Source organism: Scomber scombrus, chromosome 7, assembly GCF_963691925.1.
Source record: "Scomber scombrus chromosome 7, fScoSco1.1, whole genome shotgun sequence".
NCBI lineage: Eukaryota > Metazoa > Chordata > Actinopteri > Scombriformes > Scombridae > Scomber > Scomber scombrus.
The window spans coordinates 31,110,269-31,131,780 of record NC_084976.1 but is presented as its reverse complement, the minus strand read 5'-3'; the positions used below and the strand labels follow the sequence as shown (position 1 = coordinate 31,131,780).

Below are 21,512 nucleotides of genomic sequence, written 5' to 3'. Positions count from 1 at the left end.
GGAAGCAGTCAGATTCATTTTCTCGGGCAGTTAATAGTTTTTAGATGCCTTTTTTTTTTAAGCTCTTCAGAATCTACTCCTGGTTCACTCAGGAATTAAATGAGCCGTCAAAACTCTTATAAAAGGTGTTAAAGGTGCTCTGTGTGTGTTACTTACCAGTCTTCTTCAGTCTTTCTTCTTCACTGCATTTGTAATTGGTGTTTTACTTCTTTTTGTGTCTTCAATTGGAAGATTTAGACAAAGCCGGATTTTTCTGAACGGCTCAAATTTCAAGTTTTATCAAGTTTGGTCGATTTTAACGTACAAAAAGGAAGAAACCTAACAAGAAGATGGGGGTTTATTTGTCTCTGTCTTCTATATTTTAGTATATTTGCAGATTAATTTCATTTTCACAGATTATAAATGCAATTACATAAAAAAGAAACCATTGGCATTGTATTTGATGTCACTTGCATGTTCGTCTTCATGCACAAGACAAACAGAATCAGGACTAACAAACTCAAGCTCTGTAGCAAAGGACTAGAGGACCAGAAAGAAAACACTGTGTAGCTTTAATCTGGGCATCCTTAAAAAACCAAAGAGACGTGTTTCATTAATCCATCTTTATACAAGTATACAGTAGAGATGAAAGAATGGAGAACAAAGAAGGCATTAAATATCTGATATTGGGAATATTTACATTTGGATTTCTTTTTCAAGGGTTAAAGACAAAGCGTACACAGATACACACCATATATACACATGGTTATAATATTTTAAATGTAATTTCTAGAAAAGATATCATCTGAAATCGGGTCAGTATGTTAAGAGACAATATTGCTCTGCCTCCTTTTTATTCTCAGGCTTTATAAACATCCAAACATGCTGTGAGAGATTCAGCTCAGAGTCATTAAAGTGGCGTTTTCCTGGCTTATAAGAAGGTTTTTGTTATTTTTGCCTCCATTAACGAGGCTAAAAATCAAACTTCTTTTATTCCTGATTGGCAGGAGACAGAATACATGATGCACGAGTGATTCTTCATTCACAACAGCTGGTGCAACATCTGGTGACTCTTTGTTCTCCTCTCAGCCTTCTGTAGTCTTTACTTTACAGGGATGATGCTCAATGCAGCGATTAGCCTGATCCAGCTGTGACTTTAACAACAGCCACAAATTTATGTTTTGTCATCCAGCTTTTTAAATATGAATGATTTGATTCTGATGAGACTTTTTTTTTTTGTCTATTCTTGTACATTTAAAATGAGACTCGTCCTGTTTTCCTGTTTATCACGTGACTGAATCTTCTGTGAGGAAGCCAAAGCAAAAGAGATGAGATGAGGTTAAGACAAGATAAGATACAATACGATACGATAGAATACAATATATGATAAAATACGATATAAGTTAAGATATGAAACAATACGATACGATAAAATGTGATACGATACAATGACATACGATACGATATAAGTTAAGATATGATACAATCAGATAAAATAAGATACGATATGATGAGGTACTGAATATTCTGACTGTGAGGAAACCAAAGGATAAAAAATAAGATTCAGTACAATACGATACGAAATGATACGATGAGATGAGACACGATAAGATAAAATGCGATACGATGACATACGGTAGGATATGATACGAAGACGTAGGATACAATACGATAAGATAAGATACAATATGATGAGGTACTGAATCTTCTGACTGTGAAGAAGTGAAAGCATAAGAGATAAGAAAACATACGATACGATAAGTTAAGATATGATACGACGAGATGAGATACGATTTCATGGGATACGATACGATCAGATAAAATAAGATACGATATGATGAGGTACTAAATCTTCTGACTGTGAACTAGCCAAAGCATAAGAGATAAGAAAAGATAAAGATAAGATACAATACAATACAATACTTTACGATACGATATGATACAATGCTATATGATACGAAATGACACGATACGATAAGACGAGATGAGATACGATATGATGAGGTACTGAATCTTCTGACTGAGGAAGCCAAAGCACAAGAGATAAGAAATGATACGATACGCGATGATACGATGACATACAACACGATATGATCAGATACAATTCCATGAGATACGATACAATGTGACAAGATACGATGAGATGACACACGATATAAGATGAGATACGATACAGTAAGATCCGATACGATGTGAAACGATTAGATAAAATAGAGATAGAGTACGATAAAGATACAACACGATACGATATTCCTTTATTAAGCTGCGTTCAGACCAAAAGCGTCTGACGCGAAAAAATCGCTTGAATCGCTTCTATCGCGCCGCTTGATCATAAATATACATTTTTGGATCATCGCTTCATTCACTTCATTCGCGCTTGTGACGTCGGGAGAAACTCGCCGCTGATTGGATGCCGCCTGAAAAGTTACAATTTTCCAACTTTATTCGCGCCTCTTCAGACGCTTGATTCATTCACTCATTCATTCATTCTCTTCAGACGCTTCAATTGGCGCCGCCTGATATAACATTGCGTGTGATTGCGCCATTTACATTCATTTTCTATGTAGACTTGCTGCTCAATTCGTGTCAGATGCTTTTGGTCTGAACGCAGCTTTAGTCCCACGATGGGGAAATTTACAGCTTTGCAGCAGCAAAGTGGATAAAAGTACACAAGCAATAGTAGTAAAAAAAAAACCGTAGTAACATTATGTAGAAGGTAATATTGGTGTTGGATGATAATACACCTGAGTCTGATATTAATATTGCACAGTAAGCATCTCTACATCTGAAGCTGAAGCGCAGCGTTAAGTCACCGAGATGAAAGAGAGAAGAGGAACACGTACAAAAAAGAGATTAAGATAGATAATTACTTTTTCCCCTACATCCTATTTCCTGCCTGACCTTCTTCTTTCTTTTCCTTCACCCCTCGTATAGCTGCGTGACGGCTCGACTCTTTGATTTATAAACGACAAGCAGGATATGAAGACTCCGTCAAATCTGTCAGAAGAAGACTGAGGAGTTCAAGCTCGTCTTTTAATCTTCTTTTTTAAAATCTTTTTGTATTTTTTGATGATTATTAAACCTCCAAATATCTCCTGAATAAGAACGTTCGGGTTCAGGTGGGTTTTTTTTTTTCTTTTCATCTTCACAGCGGTCGTACTGTATGTGGAAGCTGGTCTCTTTTCATCTTTAATGCTCAGGAAGCGCCGCAGGGGTCAGAGGTCACAGGTCGTTTACTTTGTGCTCTTCCTGGTTTCAGGGTTGCGTCTGCACTCCGACCTTTTTCCACGAACTGAACATCCGTCACATTAAAGTCGTGACCAAACTGCCATCAACATCTGATGACTGCAGCGATCAGTCAATTAATCAATCAACAGAAAATACATCTTAATCTTATTCTTTGTTACAGCAAACATAACATAACCCTTCATGGGTCTGCTAGAAGTCACTTTGTGTCATGATATCTGCTCAAAAACTAAAATCTATTGAACCCATTTAACTTTTTTGGGGCAATCTTTACCACTTGTATGAGGTATGTAATGCACAGACAGACCATCAGATTGTGTTATGGTTGCTATAGATACAGGTTGTTCTATGGTTGCTATAGATACAGGTGGTGTTATGGTTGCTATAGATACAGAATGTGTTATGGTTGCTATAGATACAGGTTGTGTTACGGTTGCTATAGATACAGGTTGTGTTACGGTTGCTATAGATACAGGTTGTGTTATGGTCGCTATAGATACAGGTTGTGTTACGGTTGCTATAGATACAGGTTGTGTTATGGTTACTATAGATACAGGTTGTGTTACGGTTGCTATAAATACAGGTTGTGTTACGGTTTCTATAGATACAGGTTGTGTTACGGTTGCTATAGATACAGGTTGTGGTATGGTTGCTATAGATACAGGTTGTTCTATGGTTGCTATAGATACAGGTTGTTATATGGTTGCTATAGATACAGATTGTGTTATGGTTGCTATAGATAAAGAATGTGTTACGGTTGCTATAGATACAGGTTGTGTTACGGTTACTATAGATACAGGTTGTGTTACGGTTTCTATAGATACAGGTTGTGTTACGGTTGCTATAGATACAGGTTGTGGTATGGTTGCTATAGATACAGGTTGTTCTATGGTTGCTATAGATACAGGTTGTGTTATGGTTGCTATAGATACAGGTTGTGTTACGGTCGCTATAGATACAGGTTGTGTTATGGTCGCTATAGATACAGGTTGTGTTACGGTTGCTATAGATACAGGTTGTGTTATGGTCGCTATAGATACAGGTTGTGTTACGGTTGCTATAGATACAGGTTGTGTTACGGTTGCTATAGATACAGGTTGTGTTATGGTCGCTATAGATACAGGTTGTGTTACGGTTGCTATAGATACAGGTTGTGTTATGGTTACTATAGATACAGGTTGTGTTACGGTTGCTATAAATACAGGTTGTGTTACGGTTTCTATAGATACAGGTTGTGTTACGGTTGCTATAGATACAGGTTGTGGTATGGTTGCTATAGATACAGGTTGTTCTATGGTTGCTATAGATACAGGTTGTGTTATGGTTGCTATAGATACAGGTTGTGTTATGGTTGGTATAGATACAGGTTGTTCTATGGTTGCTATAGATACAGGTTGTTCTATGGTTGCTATAGATACAGGTTGTTCTATGGTTGCTATAGATACAGAGTGTGCTTTAGTGTATAAACGAAGAATAACACAAATCACTGCTGACATCAGAGATCCTGCTGGAGACATTTGTGAAGTTTTAGTTTCATTTTTTAATCTTGTACATGAACAGAATGAGTCTCTAACATGTTTTTAATAAAATGTTTAGAACCAATGAGGTGTGAATGAGTCTGTAGAGGTCTGTAAAACATCACATTTAGGATCAATGAGAGAAAATAATCCATGTTTTATGTTGTCATGGCTTCAAAGAGGAAGGAAATGCAAAGAAATGATTTTCTAAATAACACTTTCAAAGGGTTAAAACTATCTAAAGTGCATCTTAAGACTTTTAGATTTCAGATGTTGTCAATTTGGAAAATGTTTCCTTAGATGAAAGGACCTGCAGAGAAAAAACACTCACTGTTGCTCTTTGGTAATTTACCTGAAGGCTCTGATGATGTCTCTGCAGAGCTTTTACTGATAATATGAACTATAAACTAAGCTTTAACCGGACAGAATGACAACACTGCCTTTTTTTTATATACTTCATAGATTTCATTGACATTATAACAACTAATCTGACTGCATCTCACTGTTGATTAAGGTTATTTGTTCCTTTGAAAAAGTGTCACTTAGTCCTCGTTGCATGGGGCGGCTGTGACTCAGGTGGTAGAAGATCTGCAGTTTTATTCTCGGCTCCTTCAGTCCACATGTCGATGTTTCCTTGGGCGAGATATTGAACCCCAAATTGATCCCGGTGGCTGCGTCAGTGGTGTATGAATGTGTGTGTGAATGGGTCAAAAGACTAGAAAAGTGCTATATAAGTACAGTCCATTTACCATCACTTCAAAATGTGGAGAAGTTGTCAAATCATTTTTCAGAAGCTCTAATAAACACTCCAGTTTCAAAGAATAACACTTTTTCTGGCAATAATTTGATTGTTCAGACTTTACAGCACTAGACAGACTATTTATAGATCAAGGAGAATAAAACACACACAAACAGAGCAGCATTAAAAGTAAGGGGCGATTATATTTCAGCAGACTTCAAACTCCTCTCGGTGGCGGCGAGGACGGATTCTTGACTTCAGTATCAATCCCAAGAAAGCTTTTAGACCATGCGTGGTTTCTGAGGTTTCACCGTTCACTTCCTGCTCCGAGGTTATTAAAGCCTGAAACAATAGAGGCAGTGGGACAGGAACGGGGTAGGAGGGAGGGGGAGGGGGGATGTCATCACGCCTCTGGAGACTTCCTGAGGCTCCGACACCGAGCGGCACGTCTGAGAGGAAGCAAAGAAAAGTCTGGATGCTCCGAATGTAAGAGACTGAGGAGCAGAGGATTGTTTCTGCAGAAAACTAATGGACAAAAAATCAGTAACTTAAATAAATAATTTGATAATTGCAGCTTTAATTATTATTATTGGAGTAGGATTCAGAATGACTCACATACACACACCAGACTGGATTAAACTGGATTAATTTTTAAAGTGTGTCTTAAAACAACAGTCAGGAGCCAAAATGAGCCTTAAGTGTGTTTATCTTACTGTAATGATTCCTCCTGTTCATACTGACCATTAGAAGATCCCTTCATAATGTTTACAATGGAAGTGATGGAGGACTAAACCCACAGTCCTCCTTCTGTGGAAACATGGATTTAAAAGTTGTATGTTTTAATAGTCAGTATGAACAGGATGAATGATTACAGAGAGGAAAACCTGACTGCTGATTTAACCCTCCTGTTGTCCTCGAGTCAAGGAAGGAATGGACGAAGAAGGAAGGAAAGGAGGGGGGAAGAAGGAAGGAAAGGAGGGAGGAAGGAAGGAGGGAAGGAAGGAAGGAAGGTAGGAAGGAAAGATAAAAGAAGGAAAGGGGGGAAGGTAGGGGGGAGGAAAGAAAGAGAGAAGGAGGGAGGGAGGAAAGGAGGAAGGGAAGGAAGGAAGGTAGGAGGGAGGGAGGGAGAAAGGAAAAGAGGAAGGGAGGAAGGAAGGAAAGAAGGAAGGGGGGAAGGTAGGAAGGAGGGAAGGAAAGAGAGAAGGAGGGAAGGAAAGGGGATGGAGGAAAGAAAGAGAGAAGGATGGAGGGAGGAAAGAAGGGAGGAAGGAAGGAAGGAAGGAGGGAAGGAAGGAAAGGAAGGAAGGAGGGAAGAAAAGGGGATGGAGGAAGGAAAGAAGGAAGGGAGGAAAGAGAGGAAGGAAAGAGAGAAGGAGGAAGGAAGGAAGGACAGACTGATGCAAGGAAGGGAGGAAAGAAGGAACAGTCAAAACAGACGGGGTCAATTTGACCCGGGAGGACGACACAAAGGTTAAGACAGACTGAGCAGCTCCCTTACAGACATACAGTAAACTGTGCTGCAGTCTGTGCAACCTGAGAGTCTCATGGTGTCATTTTACCAATAAATTCCATCAATATCGTATTGATTTAGTCTGTCTTGATACCAAATATCAGCTACCAGAGACTCCTTCATTCAGAGGCTTAATGGATTTTTCTCAGTATAAATACAGCTGATGCTCTTAGAGACATACACACACACACACACACACACACACACACACACACACACACACACACACACACACACACACACACACACACACAGCTCTGTGATGAATCCCATTGATGTCCCCTCTGACAGATGACTCAGTGTGATCCGTGGCAGCTAATCTCGCCTCCAGCTGTCTGACTCAGCCTCGGCCGCACCGCAGCCTCACTGTCACATTTATTACATACTGTTACTTTTTTCTTTCTTTCTTTCTTGTCAACAAACGGTAAAACAACAAAGACTCATTTCACTGAGAAAACAACAGGAAAGTGAAGCACTGGATCTTTATTATTTTAAACTGTGACAGCTCTGAGTTCTAACATAGTGATGATGACTTTGATGCTCTATTGACTCTCAGTCCTCCTAACATGTCTGCTTTAACCCTCCTGTTGTCCTCGAGTCAAGGAAGGGAGGAAGGAAGGACAGGAGGAAGGAACAAAAGAGGGAAAGGAAGGAAGGAAGAAAGGAAAGGAGGGAAGGAAGGATGAAGGAAGGAAGGAAGTGAGGAAAGAAGGAAGGAAGGACAGGAGGAAGGAAGGGAGGAAGGGACAAAAGAAGGAAGGAAGGAATGAGGAAGGGAGGAAAGAAGGAAGGAAAGGAGTAAGGAGGGAGGAAGGGAGTAAAGAAGGAAGGAAGGAATGAGGAAGGAAGGAAGGAAGGAAGGAGGCAGGAAAAGAGGAAGGAAGTAAGGAGAGGAGGAAGGAAGGAAGTGAGAAAGAAGTATGGAAGGAGGAGGGAGCAAAGAAAGAGGGAAGGAAGGAAGGAAGGAAGGAAAGAAAGAAGTAAGGAGGGAGGAAAAGAGGAAGGAAGTAAGGAGAGGAGAGGAGGAAGGAAGGAAATGAGGAAATAATTATGGAAGGAGGAGGGATTAAAGAAAGAGGGAAGGAAGGAAGGAAGGAAAGAAAGAACAGTCAAAAGAGACGGGGTCAATTTGACCCGGGAGGACGACACAAAAGTTAAAAGAGTTTAAAAAACGAAACAACTGAGCTGTAAATTACTTGAAAGTTGCATTTATTCTTTATTCTTCACTAAACTGTTCAGCTTTTTACGGCAGAATTCATCCAGTAAGTTCTACAAATCTCAGCGTTTAACTTTAGTATTCATCAGCTGATCCTGACTCTTACAGGAATGAAGAAGTGGTTTTGTCTTTCATTTTTAGTGAGCTCTAACCTCTGAAATGTTAATCGATCTAATGCACATATTGGAATAACTGCAGCGTCCTGTCGCCGTCTGTCTGTTGCACTAAAATCTATTTTAATGTGAAACATCGTCTCTAACCTGTTACTTACCTTACTGTTTTCCCGTCTCTCCCCATCCAGTGATGTTCGTCTGCTGCTCACCAGACGTCTTCAGGAAGTTGATGGTCCACTTCCGGCGGGCGGATCTTCCTCACGAGCAGTACGTGTTCTTCTACATCGACGTGTTCGGAGAAAGCCTGAACTCTAAGAACGGGCAGCCGTGGGCCCGCGGGGACGAGGACGACGCCATCGCTAAGGAAGCCTTCCAGGTACACAATCAGGGTTTCATAGTTCATTCATTCTCTGCCTTTAAGCTGCTGAATGCACTATAGATTCTTCTTTTCTTTGGTGCATGGTACAGTCTTTTGCACTAACCCTTAGGGCTCTTATATATATATATATTTATATGTTATTTATAGGGATGTCCGATATTATAGGCCCTCCGATGTTATCGGCCGATATTCACTTAAAAATGTTATATCGGGAAGTATCGGTATCGGGTTTTTATAACCGATGTTTGTTCTGTAGGCTTCAGCATTTCCGAGCCGGCATGAACGCAGCATGGGACGTTTACCGGCGCGCGCTTGATGACGTTTAACATGAAACAACACGCTAGACTCATGGGTCGCTAACCGTAGCTAACAAGTTCATAGCGTCCACCGCCATGTACAAAAACACACAAACAGAAGGTTTACCTCCTCGTTGTCCTTTTCTCTGTTATACTTTGGGCGTGTCGCCTCTGTGACGTCAGAGTCCGGTGGGTCCTACCTGGGTCCTATCTGGGTCCTACCTGGGTCCTATCTGGGTCCTACTCTGCTGGAGTCCCAACAGCTGAGAGGACTGAGTGAGAGGACGTTCCTATAAAAGGTCCCGCCTCCAGAAATGTTTTATTTCCCCGATAGTCATTTATCGCCTCCGGGGATAAATAAAGCTAAATCTGAATCTGAATCTGATTCAAAACCTGAATAAATCCTCTACACCTACAGACAAACTGCACATCTCCAATCCAACTTTTATGTGTTAAGCACTTTAAAAAAAAACACAGTGGACTAAAGTGTGAAGTGACCATATCAATAAAAAGCAGAGAGTCCTCCATACAGACAGTCTGCAGTAAGAACCGAGTCAATAGTCTTAAAATGCATTTGGATTCATAAAGGGAACAAATCACCTTCATGTATTATTTGACCTCCTTTGTAAAGGTTTTAACATTAGAGAGTCAGAGGAGTTATTAGTCTTTGCTGATTTCCACGAAACCAAATCGTACATTTTTCCACAGTAACACAACATTTTCCTCAGTATGGCTAAAAGATAAATCCTCAGAGAAATTCCTCGATGATGATGAATCTCGATGGGTTTCTGGGTGTCGGGTCGGAGGGTGCAGGTGTGAGGATGGGAGGAAGCAGAGCCAGCAGAGTGTGAAGCAGCGCGGCCGTCGAAGGGTTAAACGCTGCTGCTGCTGCTGCCGCTGCTGCCGCTCGGTTCAGGAGAAGCTTCTCTGAGTGTTTGACGTCAGCCGCTCTCATAACTTGATTTCCCAGGTTTCACTCTCAGGTTTTTTTTTTTTTGTACTGGAAAATTAACCACACACACACACGCACACACACACACACACACACACACACACACACACACACACACACACACACACACACACACACACACACACACACACACACACACACCATTCCCCAGAGTAATTTCCTGGCTGCTTCGTCCTCCTCTTTCTTTCCTTCTCCCTTTACCTCCACACAGCTGATCAGACACTAAACACAGACAAGTTATGATATGAAGGCTTCTGATAAATGCTTTATGTTACACTCATTATTATTCTCTCAGCAGGCTCATAAGAACTAATGTAGCTACATGATAAAACTACTACTACTACTAATGCTGCTATTACTACTAGTACTACTACTATTACTACTACTACTAATAATGATAATAATATATATATAAATATATATATATATAGAGAGAGATAGCACAGATTAACAACACAAACAAAGAAAAATAAATAAATGAACTCAAAATCAAACAGCTACTGAGGCACCGAAGGTAAGAAAGTTTATTCTCCATTATCCATGATAACGTTTCTTTTGGTTTATTTGAACATTTCTATAAGCAAACATCAACCCTTCCTGCTGCCTGCTGCTCTTCTACCTGCCTCTGTAGCTTCAATAAAAGCATGCACCAGTACTCAAGTGAACTAAAATGATACTAATATTATAATCAAACTATTCTTCTAAAACAAACAACAACAAATAAATAAATGAATGTTTTAATCATTGAATCTAACAAGAACAACAAATAGTTCCAACAACTCCACTTCCTGTTTCTCATCCAACAGTAATAATAGAACACAAGTTTTTCCACCCACTGAACTACGAATTCAATCCACCATTAACCCTCCTGTTGTCCTCGAGTCAAGGAAGGAAGGAAGGAAGGAAGGAAGGAAGGAAGGGAGGAAGGAAGTAGGAAGAAAAGGAGGAAGGAAGGAAAGGAAGGAAAGGAAGGAGGGAAGGGAGGAAGAAGGAAGGAAAGGAGGGAGGAAGGAAGGAAAGGAGGGAGGAAGGAAGGTAGGAGGGAAGGAGGAAGGAAGGAAGAAGGAAGGAAAGGAGGGAGGGAGGGAGGAAAGAAGTAAGGAAGAAAGGGGGATGGAGGAAGTACAGACGGAAGGAAAGAAAGGAGGAAGAAGGAAGGAAAGGAGGAAGGGAGGAAAGAAGGAAGGGAGGAAGGAATGACAGAAAGAACAGTCAAAACAGACGGGGTCAATTTGACCCGGGAGCCCCACACGAAGGTTAAAAGACAACATGTCCTCTTGTTTAGATGTACGTATATAACAAACATTAACAAAGTCCTCTTCTCTTCCTGTCTTCAGAGCGTGAAGATCCTGACGTACCGAGAGCCTCAGAACCCCGAGTACAAAGAGTTCGTCGGCAACCTGAAGACGGACGCCAGGAAAATGTTCAACTACACCATCGAGGACTCGCTGGTGAGGAAGTGTGTCTGCTGTTGGTTTGGAAGTGTGAGCGTGAATATGACAAGAGCCTTGGTCAGTGGTGGAGTGAGGCCTTTAAATCCACCAGTGTTATGTCCCAACCAGGCGGGGAGTTCCGGTCCTCTGAAATGAGGCCAATGCGGAAGTAACTTAAAACTGCATTCTATCAAAAGGCCACCAGGGGGCGACCGTTTTGGTGTCAAAAGGACTTCCGTCTCTATACAAGTCAATGGAGAATTCACCAACTTCTCACTTGATTTCTAACCTCAGTAAACGTTTTCAAAATGTGTTTATGGTCTCAATCGCTAGTTTAAAGCCTTCTTCAATGCAGTATGATGTTCATTTGGGACATTTTGGCCTCCCTGATTTTATATGTGACGATAAAGCAGGGTATGCATTAGGGCGTGGCTACGTCGTGATTGACAGGTTGATTGGTTCACAGGTTCAGGAGGGCGGACAGATAGACTACAGGAAATAGCCGTGAACTTGTTTCACACCGACAGTTTTCTGAGTTCAGAGTTTTGTGTAACATTGTCGTAACATTTCAGTGGCCTAAAAATGACCTGTTGGGCTTTTGGATGATACTAACAGATACATTAAAGATTCGGATATTCAGATGTTTTTGGTAAGTAACATTGCATTTTCCATTCAAAGTGACTTGCATCTTATTTTAGCCAAAATTAGAATCTCAATTAATATCATAGTTAACATTAACGTGCATTACTGACAAAGAGTAAAGTTTAAGTTACGAGTCACCGTGTGCTAACAAAGCTCCGCCTCATGCTCCTCCTGATGCCCATATAAGTAGAATCCGTGTTTTTATTTTTCCCAGCATGCACCTGAAATGTTCAAGATGGCGCTGCTTAGATCCGATACTATTGGCCTCCGAGCAGCAGTCCACAAACCAATGGGTGACGTCACAGATGTTACGTCCATTTCTTATATACAGTCTATGGTCCCAACTGGTTTCCAATTTAACTGGTTTCCTTACCAGTGTTGCATAAATGTACAGCCAGCATATTACTGGAGATTTTTAAGTCACAGTTATATACAGTAATGCTCACCTCCAGAAAAATATTCGCTGCAGTAGATGTGAACTGTGCCTTGAAAATCGCCAGAAAAAAATGGTGCCATTGCAGACTGTTCATTCATTGGATGAGCCCTTTTCTCCCAGCAGGCCGTGCTCCATTCCACACAAAGAAAATAATATATTGCAGTTATTGCATTTTTAAATATACAACCATGGAAGTTGTAGAATACTGAAATAGGAATTGATTTAAGTTGCAAAATTGGAAGTGATGAGAAAGAACTGGACCACAGGAGTGACCATGACTGAGAAATGCACAGCAAGAAAGCGACATAAATACATCATGGATTACACTGGACTGATATATAAGTTGTGTAGTTTTCTCAGTATCTCGCGCATACATTGCATGACTGAATATTGACCGGCTCGGTCTGCAGAGTATTCATGACGTCATCGACCGGCCGGCCTACTGGGAATGTCCCGTCTTTCCTGATGGCAGCCTTGGTCGAATTTATATCTACTGTATATCTATATATCTAATATCCAGCAGCACAGAGCAGCCTCTCTGTCCAGGGTTGTTGAGGTGAAACAGACTGAGCACAGAGTTATTTTATTCACCTTTTTATTGTTTTGCATCAGAGGTTCGAGCTTCCCTCTTCACTCTTCTGGAGCCGGATGAACAAACATCTCGTCTCAGGCCGACGATGACAAATACGATCCGATAAAAATAGAGCACATGAGGATATTAAACATAATGCATCAGACACTTTTCATGCTGGAAAATATCAATAATCTATCGAAGGAAAAAAAAAGCAGATTATTATGTAAATGTGTAATTAGCATTGTCAGAGCAGCTGGATGACGGAGGAGATAATTTAGTCTGCTGATGTTATCATTTATAGCTTCATCCTGCACAACACACACACGCACACACACACGCACACACACACACATGTCTGAGCTTCATGAAAGCAGAATATTGCTTATAAATATTTGATGGAGCTAAGGTTGCAGTGGTTGAACTAAGCTGAGATAAACATGTGGTGGACTTGAAACTGATATCACACAATGTCACAATCTGCTAAATATGGGTTACCAGACACTTTCCTTAATGCTGTAATACATCTAAACATATTACAGGACTCCAGTGTGTCCCTTATCAGGCACTCTGTGTGTGTGTGTGTGTGTGTGTGCGTGTGTGTGTGTGTGTGTGTGTGTGTGTGTGTGTGTGTGTTCAGTGGGCAGCTTGTCTGGCAGCTTTGTGAAGCCAGTTAATCAGCAGCAGAGACACAGCTGAGGAAAGCTAATGTGGTTAACAGCTCAACACTATACACACATTACACACACTACACACACACACACACACACACACACACACACACACACACACACACACACACACACACACACACACACAATATAATACGATGACACTTCAATGGTCCCTGTGGAGAAACTGGACACGTCAACAGAAACAAACAGATGGCAGCAAACGTCATCATTCATCTGATTGTAGTTTGGTGATTAATCATTAATGTTGTTCAGATCAACACTGAATTGATCTATTAAAACGTATTGTTATTGTTATTGTTATTGTTATTGTTATTGTTATTGTTATTGACATACAGCTACACTGTTGAATAACACAATGAGACTTCTGCGCCTGTCTGCAGGTAGTTTGGCCCTGTCTCAGGTTTGAAGGGTTTCTGCATGTTTCAGCTCTTTCCACAGGTGTTCAATAGGATTCAGATCAGGGCTCATAGAAGGCCTCTTTAGGCCCTGTTTCCACGACAACGCTCGCGGATGAAAACGACAAAATATTTTATCGGATGTGCCTTTCGTTTGGACGGTTTTAAATGAAGTCATTATTAGTATAAGTACACTTAAATACACTGTAGGTGATAAAATATGTAATATGTATCATTCTACTGTGGTTACACCTGTTTCTTTCTTTCTTTCTCTCTCCTCTTCCTCCTTTCTTTTTCTTTCTTTCTTTCTTTCTCTTCTTTCTCCCTCTCCTCTAACTTCTTGTTCTTGCATCTTCATCCTCTTCTTTCCTTCCTTTCTTCCTACTTCATGTTCTTTCTTTCTCTCCTTAGTCCTTCATCTTTCTTTCATTCTCCTCTTTTCTTTCTTTCTTTCTTTCTTTCTTTCTTTTCTTTCTTTCTTTCTTTCTTTCTTTCTTTCTTTCTAGGTGGATAAAATATGTAACATTTATCATTCTTTTGTGGTTACACCTGTTTCTTTCTTTCTTTCTTCCTTTCTTCCTTTCTTCCTTTCTTCCTTTCTTTCTTCCTTTCTTTCTTTCTTTCTTTCTTTCTTTCTTTCTTTCTTTCTTTCTTTCTTTCTTTCTTTCTTTCGCTTTCTTTCTCTCTCTCCTCTAACTTATTGTTCTCTCTTCTTCCTCCTTTATCTTTCTTTCTTTCATTACATGTCTTTCTTTCTTTCTTTCTTTCTCCCTCTCCTCTAACTTCTTGTTCTTGCTTCTTCATCCTCTTTCTTCCTTCCTTTCTTCCTACTTCATGTTCTTTCTTTCTCTCCTTAGTCCTTTATCTTTCTTTCATTCTCCTCTTTTCTTTCTTTCTTTCTTTCTTTCTTTCTTTCTTTCTTTCTTTCTTTCTTTCTTTCTTTCTTTCTTTCTTTCTTTCTTTCTTTCTTTCTTTCTTTCTTTCTTTCTTTCTTTCTTTCTTTCATTTCTTTCTTTCTTTCTTTCTTTCTTTCTTTCTTCCTTTCATTTTTTCTTCTTTTGTTTCTTTCTTTGTTTCTTTCTTTGTTTCTTTCTTTCTTTCTTTCTTTCTTTCTTTCTTTCGCTTTCTTTCTCTCTCTCCTCTAACTTATTGTTCTCTCTTCTTCCTCCTTTATCTTTCTTTCTTTCATTACATGTCTTTCTTTCTTTCTTTCTTCCTTCCTTTCTTTCTTTCTTTCCTCCTTTCTTTCTCTCTAGGTGATAAAATATGTAACATTTATCATTCTTTTGTGGTTACACCATTTGACATTTTCAGGAGCATTCAGTCTTACTTTTGGTACTAAATGGTGCAAATATCATTTCAAATGATATAAAACCAACAAAAATACTAAATGTACATTTTAACAAACCTGATGCTGCTTTTAAAACTAGTTTAACTGATTTATGAATTGCTAATATTGTCAACACTTATTTATCATCACTGAATCATGTATGAACATCGTGGAGGTGTCAGAGAGACGGACTGACACATTGTTGGTTTTGGTCTTTTCACGGATTAAACTGTAGATTATCTCTGACTGCAGCAGGTGGAATCACTCGATAAATAAACTTTTGGGAAGCTGTGTAAATATTTTCAGATGGATTTTTTGGTGTTTTTCCATCTGCGGTTCGTCTCAGCAGCAGCTTCATTAAACATAATCAGACAGCAGCGATGACACAACCAGCAAGAGACTTTTACTTTTTAACCATTAACTAGGATTTACTTTATGTTTATTTTCAAATGTTGGTTTTTATTTAAGAACAAAAAGTTATTATAATTTAATATCTATCATTCCTCCACCGTGGATCTTCAACTCTGTCGCCTTAACACTCCTGTTGTCCTCGAGTCAAGGAAGGAAGGGAGGAAGGAAGGGAGGAACAAGGAAGGAAAGGAGGAAGGAAGGGAGGAACAAGGAAGGAAAGGAGGAAGGAAGGGAGGAACAAGGAAGGTAGGAAGGAGGGAGAAAGGAAGGAAGGGAGAAAGAAAGAAGGAAAGGAGGAAGGAAGGGAGGAAGAAGGAAGGAAGGAAGGGAGGAAGAAGGAAGGAAATGAGGATGAAGGGAGGAAGAAGTAATTAAAGGAGGGAGGAAGGAAGGAAGGAAGGAAGGGAGGCAGGAAGAAGGAATGAAAGGAGGGAGGGAAGGAAAGGAAGGACAGAGGAAAGAAGGAGGGAAGGAAGGTAGGAGGGAGAGAGGAAAGAAGGATGGATGGAGGAAGGGAGGGAGAAAGGAAGAGAGGAAGGAAGGAAATAAGGACAGAGGAAAGAAGGAAGGGAGGAAGGTAGGGGGAGGAAAGAAAGAGGGGAGGAGGGAGGGAGGATGGAAAGAAGGAGGGAGGGAGGACAGAAGGAAGGAAGAAAGGGGGATGGAGGGAGGGAGGAAGCAAGGGAGGAAGGAAAGAGAGAGGATGGAAAGAAAGAGAGGAGGAAGGAGGGAGGAAGGACAGATGGAAGGAAGGAAGGGAGGAAAGAAGACAAGCTCACTATCATCACACCCAGCTAGTGTCTGAGAGGGTTGCGGCTGATCGTTCATTGATTTTCGCTCCACTGTAACGGCTGCAGGGGACGATTACACTTTGTCCTTTCAGTCCGACTGAGTGACATCATCACCAGCTGTTAATGGTTTCTGTTTCAAATGCAATTAAACTGTAATTAGTGTCAGTTTTTAAGGGGGACGGCTGCACAGACAGGCCTGCTCCCTCTGCAGCACTTCGTTATCTGTGCTGGTGAATTTAACTCAGTGTCAGTACAGAGTTATTATTCAGCTTCCAACCTCTGTAACATCCAGATAGATCATTTTAGATCCGTGAGATTCAGAGAGATCCACGTCATCAGTGTAAAAACTTAATGATTACATACATGTAGTACTCAGATTAACCACCAGGGGGCCTTTCATTTTAACGTTGGCAATCAGTGAGACACAATTTATAGGCCTGGATGTTTTTGTATTTTTGCAGTATTTTTGTATTTGTTTACAGTATTTTTATCTTTCTTTGCAGTATTTTGTCGTCATTTTGCAGTATTTTAGTCTTTCTTTGCAGTATTTCTGTCTTTCTTTGCAGTATTTTAGTCTTTCTTTCCAGTATTTTTGTCTTCCTTTGCAGTATTTTTGTCTTTCTTTGCAGTATTTTTGTCTTTAATTGCAGTATTTATGTTTTCCTTTGCAGTATTTCTGTCGTCCTTTTGCAATATTTTTGTCTCTCTTTGCAGTATTTTTGTATTTCTTTGCAGTATTTTTGTATCTTTATTTGCAGTATTTATGTCTTTTTGTAGTATTTTTGTCTTTCTTTGCAGTATGTTTATCTTTCTTTGCAAAAGAAAATACAATACCAGTAATATCTTTAATCACCTATGATTTTAATAAATGGGGTTATCTTGTTGTGTTTCCTGTCTTCCAGATGAACATCATTGCCGGAGGTTTCTATGACGGTCTGATGCTCTACACTCACGCTCTGAACGAGACCATGTCGACGTCTGACGGTCGACCGCCGGGCAAAGTCGTCACCAAGAGGATGTGGAACCGAACCTTCCACGGTCAGTGAACCAATCAGAGCTGAGTGGCTGCTGCTCTGTTTTATTCATTTATTTGTTTTTTAAATTGCGATAACTCACGCTGGACATTTCCATCTTCCTTTCTGAGCGACCAGAACATGAGCAAAGAGAATTTTAGTGATTCCAGTAAAAGTTTATTTAAAGGCAGTTTTACTTTTATGCCACAGATCTGTCTGTAAGATCAGTTTTATATCACAGCGACTCACTTTAAAAACAGGCAACGTGCACCAGGAGATACACACTCTGCCCCCCCCCCCCCCCCCACCTGAGCAGCCCCTCTGGTGCATTCAGTGTAATCAGTGTAATGTAGTTTCATTTGCACTCACAGTTAAATTAGCGCTGAAGGTTTAATGTGAAATCTAAATAAAAACACCTGAAGAGCTTCACTCCAACATGAATCCTCACCTTTGAGAGGTTTGTGACTCCCACTCGTGTGAAATGACGCTGACCCCCGAGGTCGAACTCATTACGAGACGCAGTCGAGGTAATTATCTGTGAGATGATGTCGTCTGTTGGTATGGTGACGATTATTTAACACAAATAAACAGTAAATAATATTCAGTGCAAGGCCGAGTGAAGTCATCCATAAAATCACGGAAAGCAGAAATAAATGTTTTAAGTCCTTTTACATGTAACAGAGTCTGTGATAAATAAAGGTTGGCAAGATGATCAATTCATAAATATGTTAAACTACATTTAAAAGCAGCATCAGGTTTGTTAAAATGTACATTTAGTATTTTTGTTGGTTTTATATAATTTGAAATGATATTTGCACCATTTTTTACCAAAAGTAAGACTGAATGCTCCTGAAAATGTCAAATGGTGTAACCACAAAAGAATGATACATATTACATATTTTATCACCTACAGTGTATTTAAGTGGACTTATACTAATAATGACTTCATTTAAAACATGTAAATGTTTCCTGATCTCCATGGTAACCAGAGTAAATGTAATATTTAGAACAATTGTATTCCATTACCTTTATTTAATATAAAGTTATAATGTAAGATCATGCCAAACTAGTTGATATGGTGTTTTATTGACAATTTACTGTTTTTAAGCAAGTTGAATTATTTGGTACAAAGTTTTTATGGTTACACCACTTAGACATTTTTGCCATAATCCTCTAATATATTCTCTCTAAATGGATTAAAAGCAGAAATTTGATGCTGGGTCCACAAAAGAAGGATGTGTGCAAGTTATTCATACGTTTATTTTATCATTTTAAACCTTTAAATTTAAACTGAACCACATGGACCAATAAAACATGAAGCTTACAGTCTCAGTTTTGGGCAATATTTTGAGATTTTTCTGAATATTCCTCTTGTTTTTTAAGCCTATCAAATTGAAAACAGGTGGATGGAAAACACCTAATCAAACCTCAGTGCTGTGAATTGAGCAATATCATTTCTTTTTGTTCTCTTGTAGAAATAATATGAATATTCACAATTGATCTTCCCACGCTACACTTTATCTGTAATGTAATTTACTGAATTTAAAGGCCAACACAAACATAACTGACTCAACAAAACATTGATTCAATTATCTTATTTTCTCTTTCCTATCTTGTTACATTATTCTAATCATAATCTTGACTATTCGCCTAGTTTCACAGTTTAGTTCTTTGTGCCTTTTTATTAACTGAAGCTGTTTCTAGTTTAACTGACTGCTGAGATCTGAACTTCAGAGCTGATTCTGTGTGTTTGCTTGACTTCAGTCGGCCTCATTGTGCTGCGTTTCCCACTTTAGAAAGCTTATCTCAAAGCTCATATCTCTGTAAAAGCTGCACCCTCGGCCGATGCCAGTTTTCTCCGCTAACCTCCAAGAATGTACAGTATGTTCTGCTCTGATATCAGCGACAAGGCAGGAAATAAAAACTCATTTGTCTGCCGTGTGAGGGAGTCGACAACCCTGATTGAATCAGGCATCCTGCAACATGAGCACAGATTTGGGGGATTTGCAGGTCAAAATATTAGATACACTTTTGTTTCAGCTTCAGTCAGTTAAGACCTAAAAATGATTATATGGGTTAAAAAAGAACAAATTAAAGCCAAGTTTCAACCCATTGTGCATGAAAAAATCAATAGTTTGTAACGTAACTCGGCCAAAATCAACATATAGTTAGTCTGAGTGACAACTGCCATCTGGTTGCCATAGTAACCGTGAGGGGGGGGGGGGGCAGATTTCATCATTCAGAGGAGGAGGAGTGGATGGAGGCTTTAACACAACAGTGGACTTTACTTCCTGTTCCCAACTTTAAAAAAAAAAGTGTAACTACAATCGTCCCCTAACCTTCAACCCTGTGGTTATTATTGTAACCATGACGATGATGACGATAACCTAACCTTAACCCTTCGTAGGTCTGCTCAGCCGTTTGCTAGAAGTCACTTTGTGTCATGATATCTGCTCAAAAAACTAAAATCTATTGAACCCATTTAACTTTTTGGCCAATCTTTACCACTTGTATGAGGAATGTAATGCACAGACAGACCATCAGGTTGTGTTATGGTTGCTATAGATACAGGTTGTGCTATGGTTGCTATAGATACAGAATGTGTTATGGTTGCTATAGATACAGGTTGTGTTATGGTTGCTATAGATACAGGTTGTTCTATGGTTGCTATGATACAGGTTGTTCTATGGTTGCTATAGATACAGGTTGTGTAATGGTTGCTATAGATACAGGTTGTGCTATGGTTGCTATAGATACATAATGTGTTATGTTTGCTATAGATACAGGTTGTGTTATGGTTGCTATAGATACAGGTTGTGTTATGGTTGCTATAGATACAGGTTGTGTTATGGTTGCTATAGATACAGGTTGTGCTATGGTTGCTATAGATACAGGTTGTGTTATGGTTGCTATAGATACAGGTTGTGTTATGGTTGCTATAGATACAGGTTGTGCTATGGTTGCTATAGAAACAGGTTGTGTTATGGTTGCTATAGATACAGGTTGTGCTATGGTTGCTATAGATACAGGTTGTGTTATGGTTGCTATAGATACAGGTTGTGTTATGGTTGCTATAGATACAGGTTGTGCTATGGTTGCTATAGAAACAGGTTGTGTTATGGTTGCTATAGATACAGGTTGTGTTTCTCTCCCGATAGCTAAGTGGTTTTGAGCCTAAACCTCACCAGATGGTCTCTCAGGTTTGTTGTTTTTTGCTCTTGGAGGAGGCGAGTTCGGCTCCTCCGAGGCCCTTCGTCTGCCAAGAGAACCGAGGAATATCTGAGCTCTCCCTCTTCACCCCTCCTGCAGGTTTTTATCAGCGATGACAGAGCTTCGTCCTCGTTTCCTCACATCCACTTTCAGGCTCAAACCGTTGTGCAACACGAAACACTATGCAGATATGAAGAGCTATGCAGCGGGTCTCAGGGTTAGGCTCTCTACCTGCTGCAGCCGCCTCGTCTTTGCCCTCTGACTCCACTTCAGTACAGTCATATCTGCAGGATGTGACAGAATCAGAATCAGTACGTTTCCACATACACGGTAGCCTATATATACTGGTGATGTCGTGTATAACAATCACATTATACAGTTTAAGAGAGAAGTGCAAGTGTCTATACAAAGTAAGAGAATACCAGTTAATTAATTATATATGATATTAAACAGAAATTTATAATGAACAATGTGTTAAATATATTCTAAACTGAAAATAGCAGGTAGAGTTTAACATTAGCCTGTTGTCCCAGCTTCATTTTGACCCAGGAAGACAACAGGCACTAACTCAAAAATGAGGTATAGTACATCGGGTGTGTAATATGTCTTAGGGCAGT

General features: G+C 39.7%; 1 protein-coding gene across 1 annotated transcript in view; it reads left to right on the top strand.

The window, feature by feature from the left end:
• LOC133983077 (atrial natriuretic peptide receptor 1-like) overlaps nucleotides 1-21,512 on the top strand; it is a 90,632-nt gene that overhangs the window by 31,940 nt on the left and 37,180 nt on the right. Inside the window, exons 3-5 of the mRNA XM_062422029.1 lie at nucleotides 8,509-8,696; nucleotides 11,306-11,419; nucleotides 17,575-17,710. Coding sequence (XP_062278013.1) covers nucleotides 8,509-8,696; nucleotides 11,306-11,419; nucleotides 17,575-17,710 — 438 coding nt within the window. The remainder of the gene's footprint in view (nucleotides 1-8,508; nucleotides 8,697-11,305; nucleotides 11,420-17,574; nucleotides 17,711-21,512) is intronic.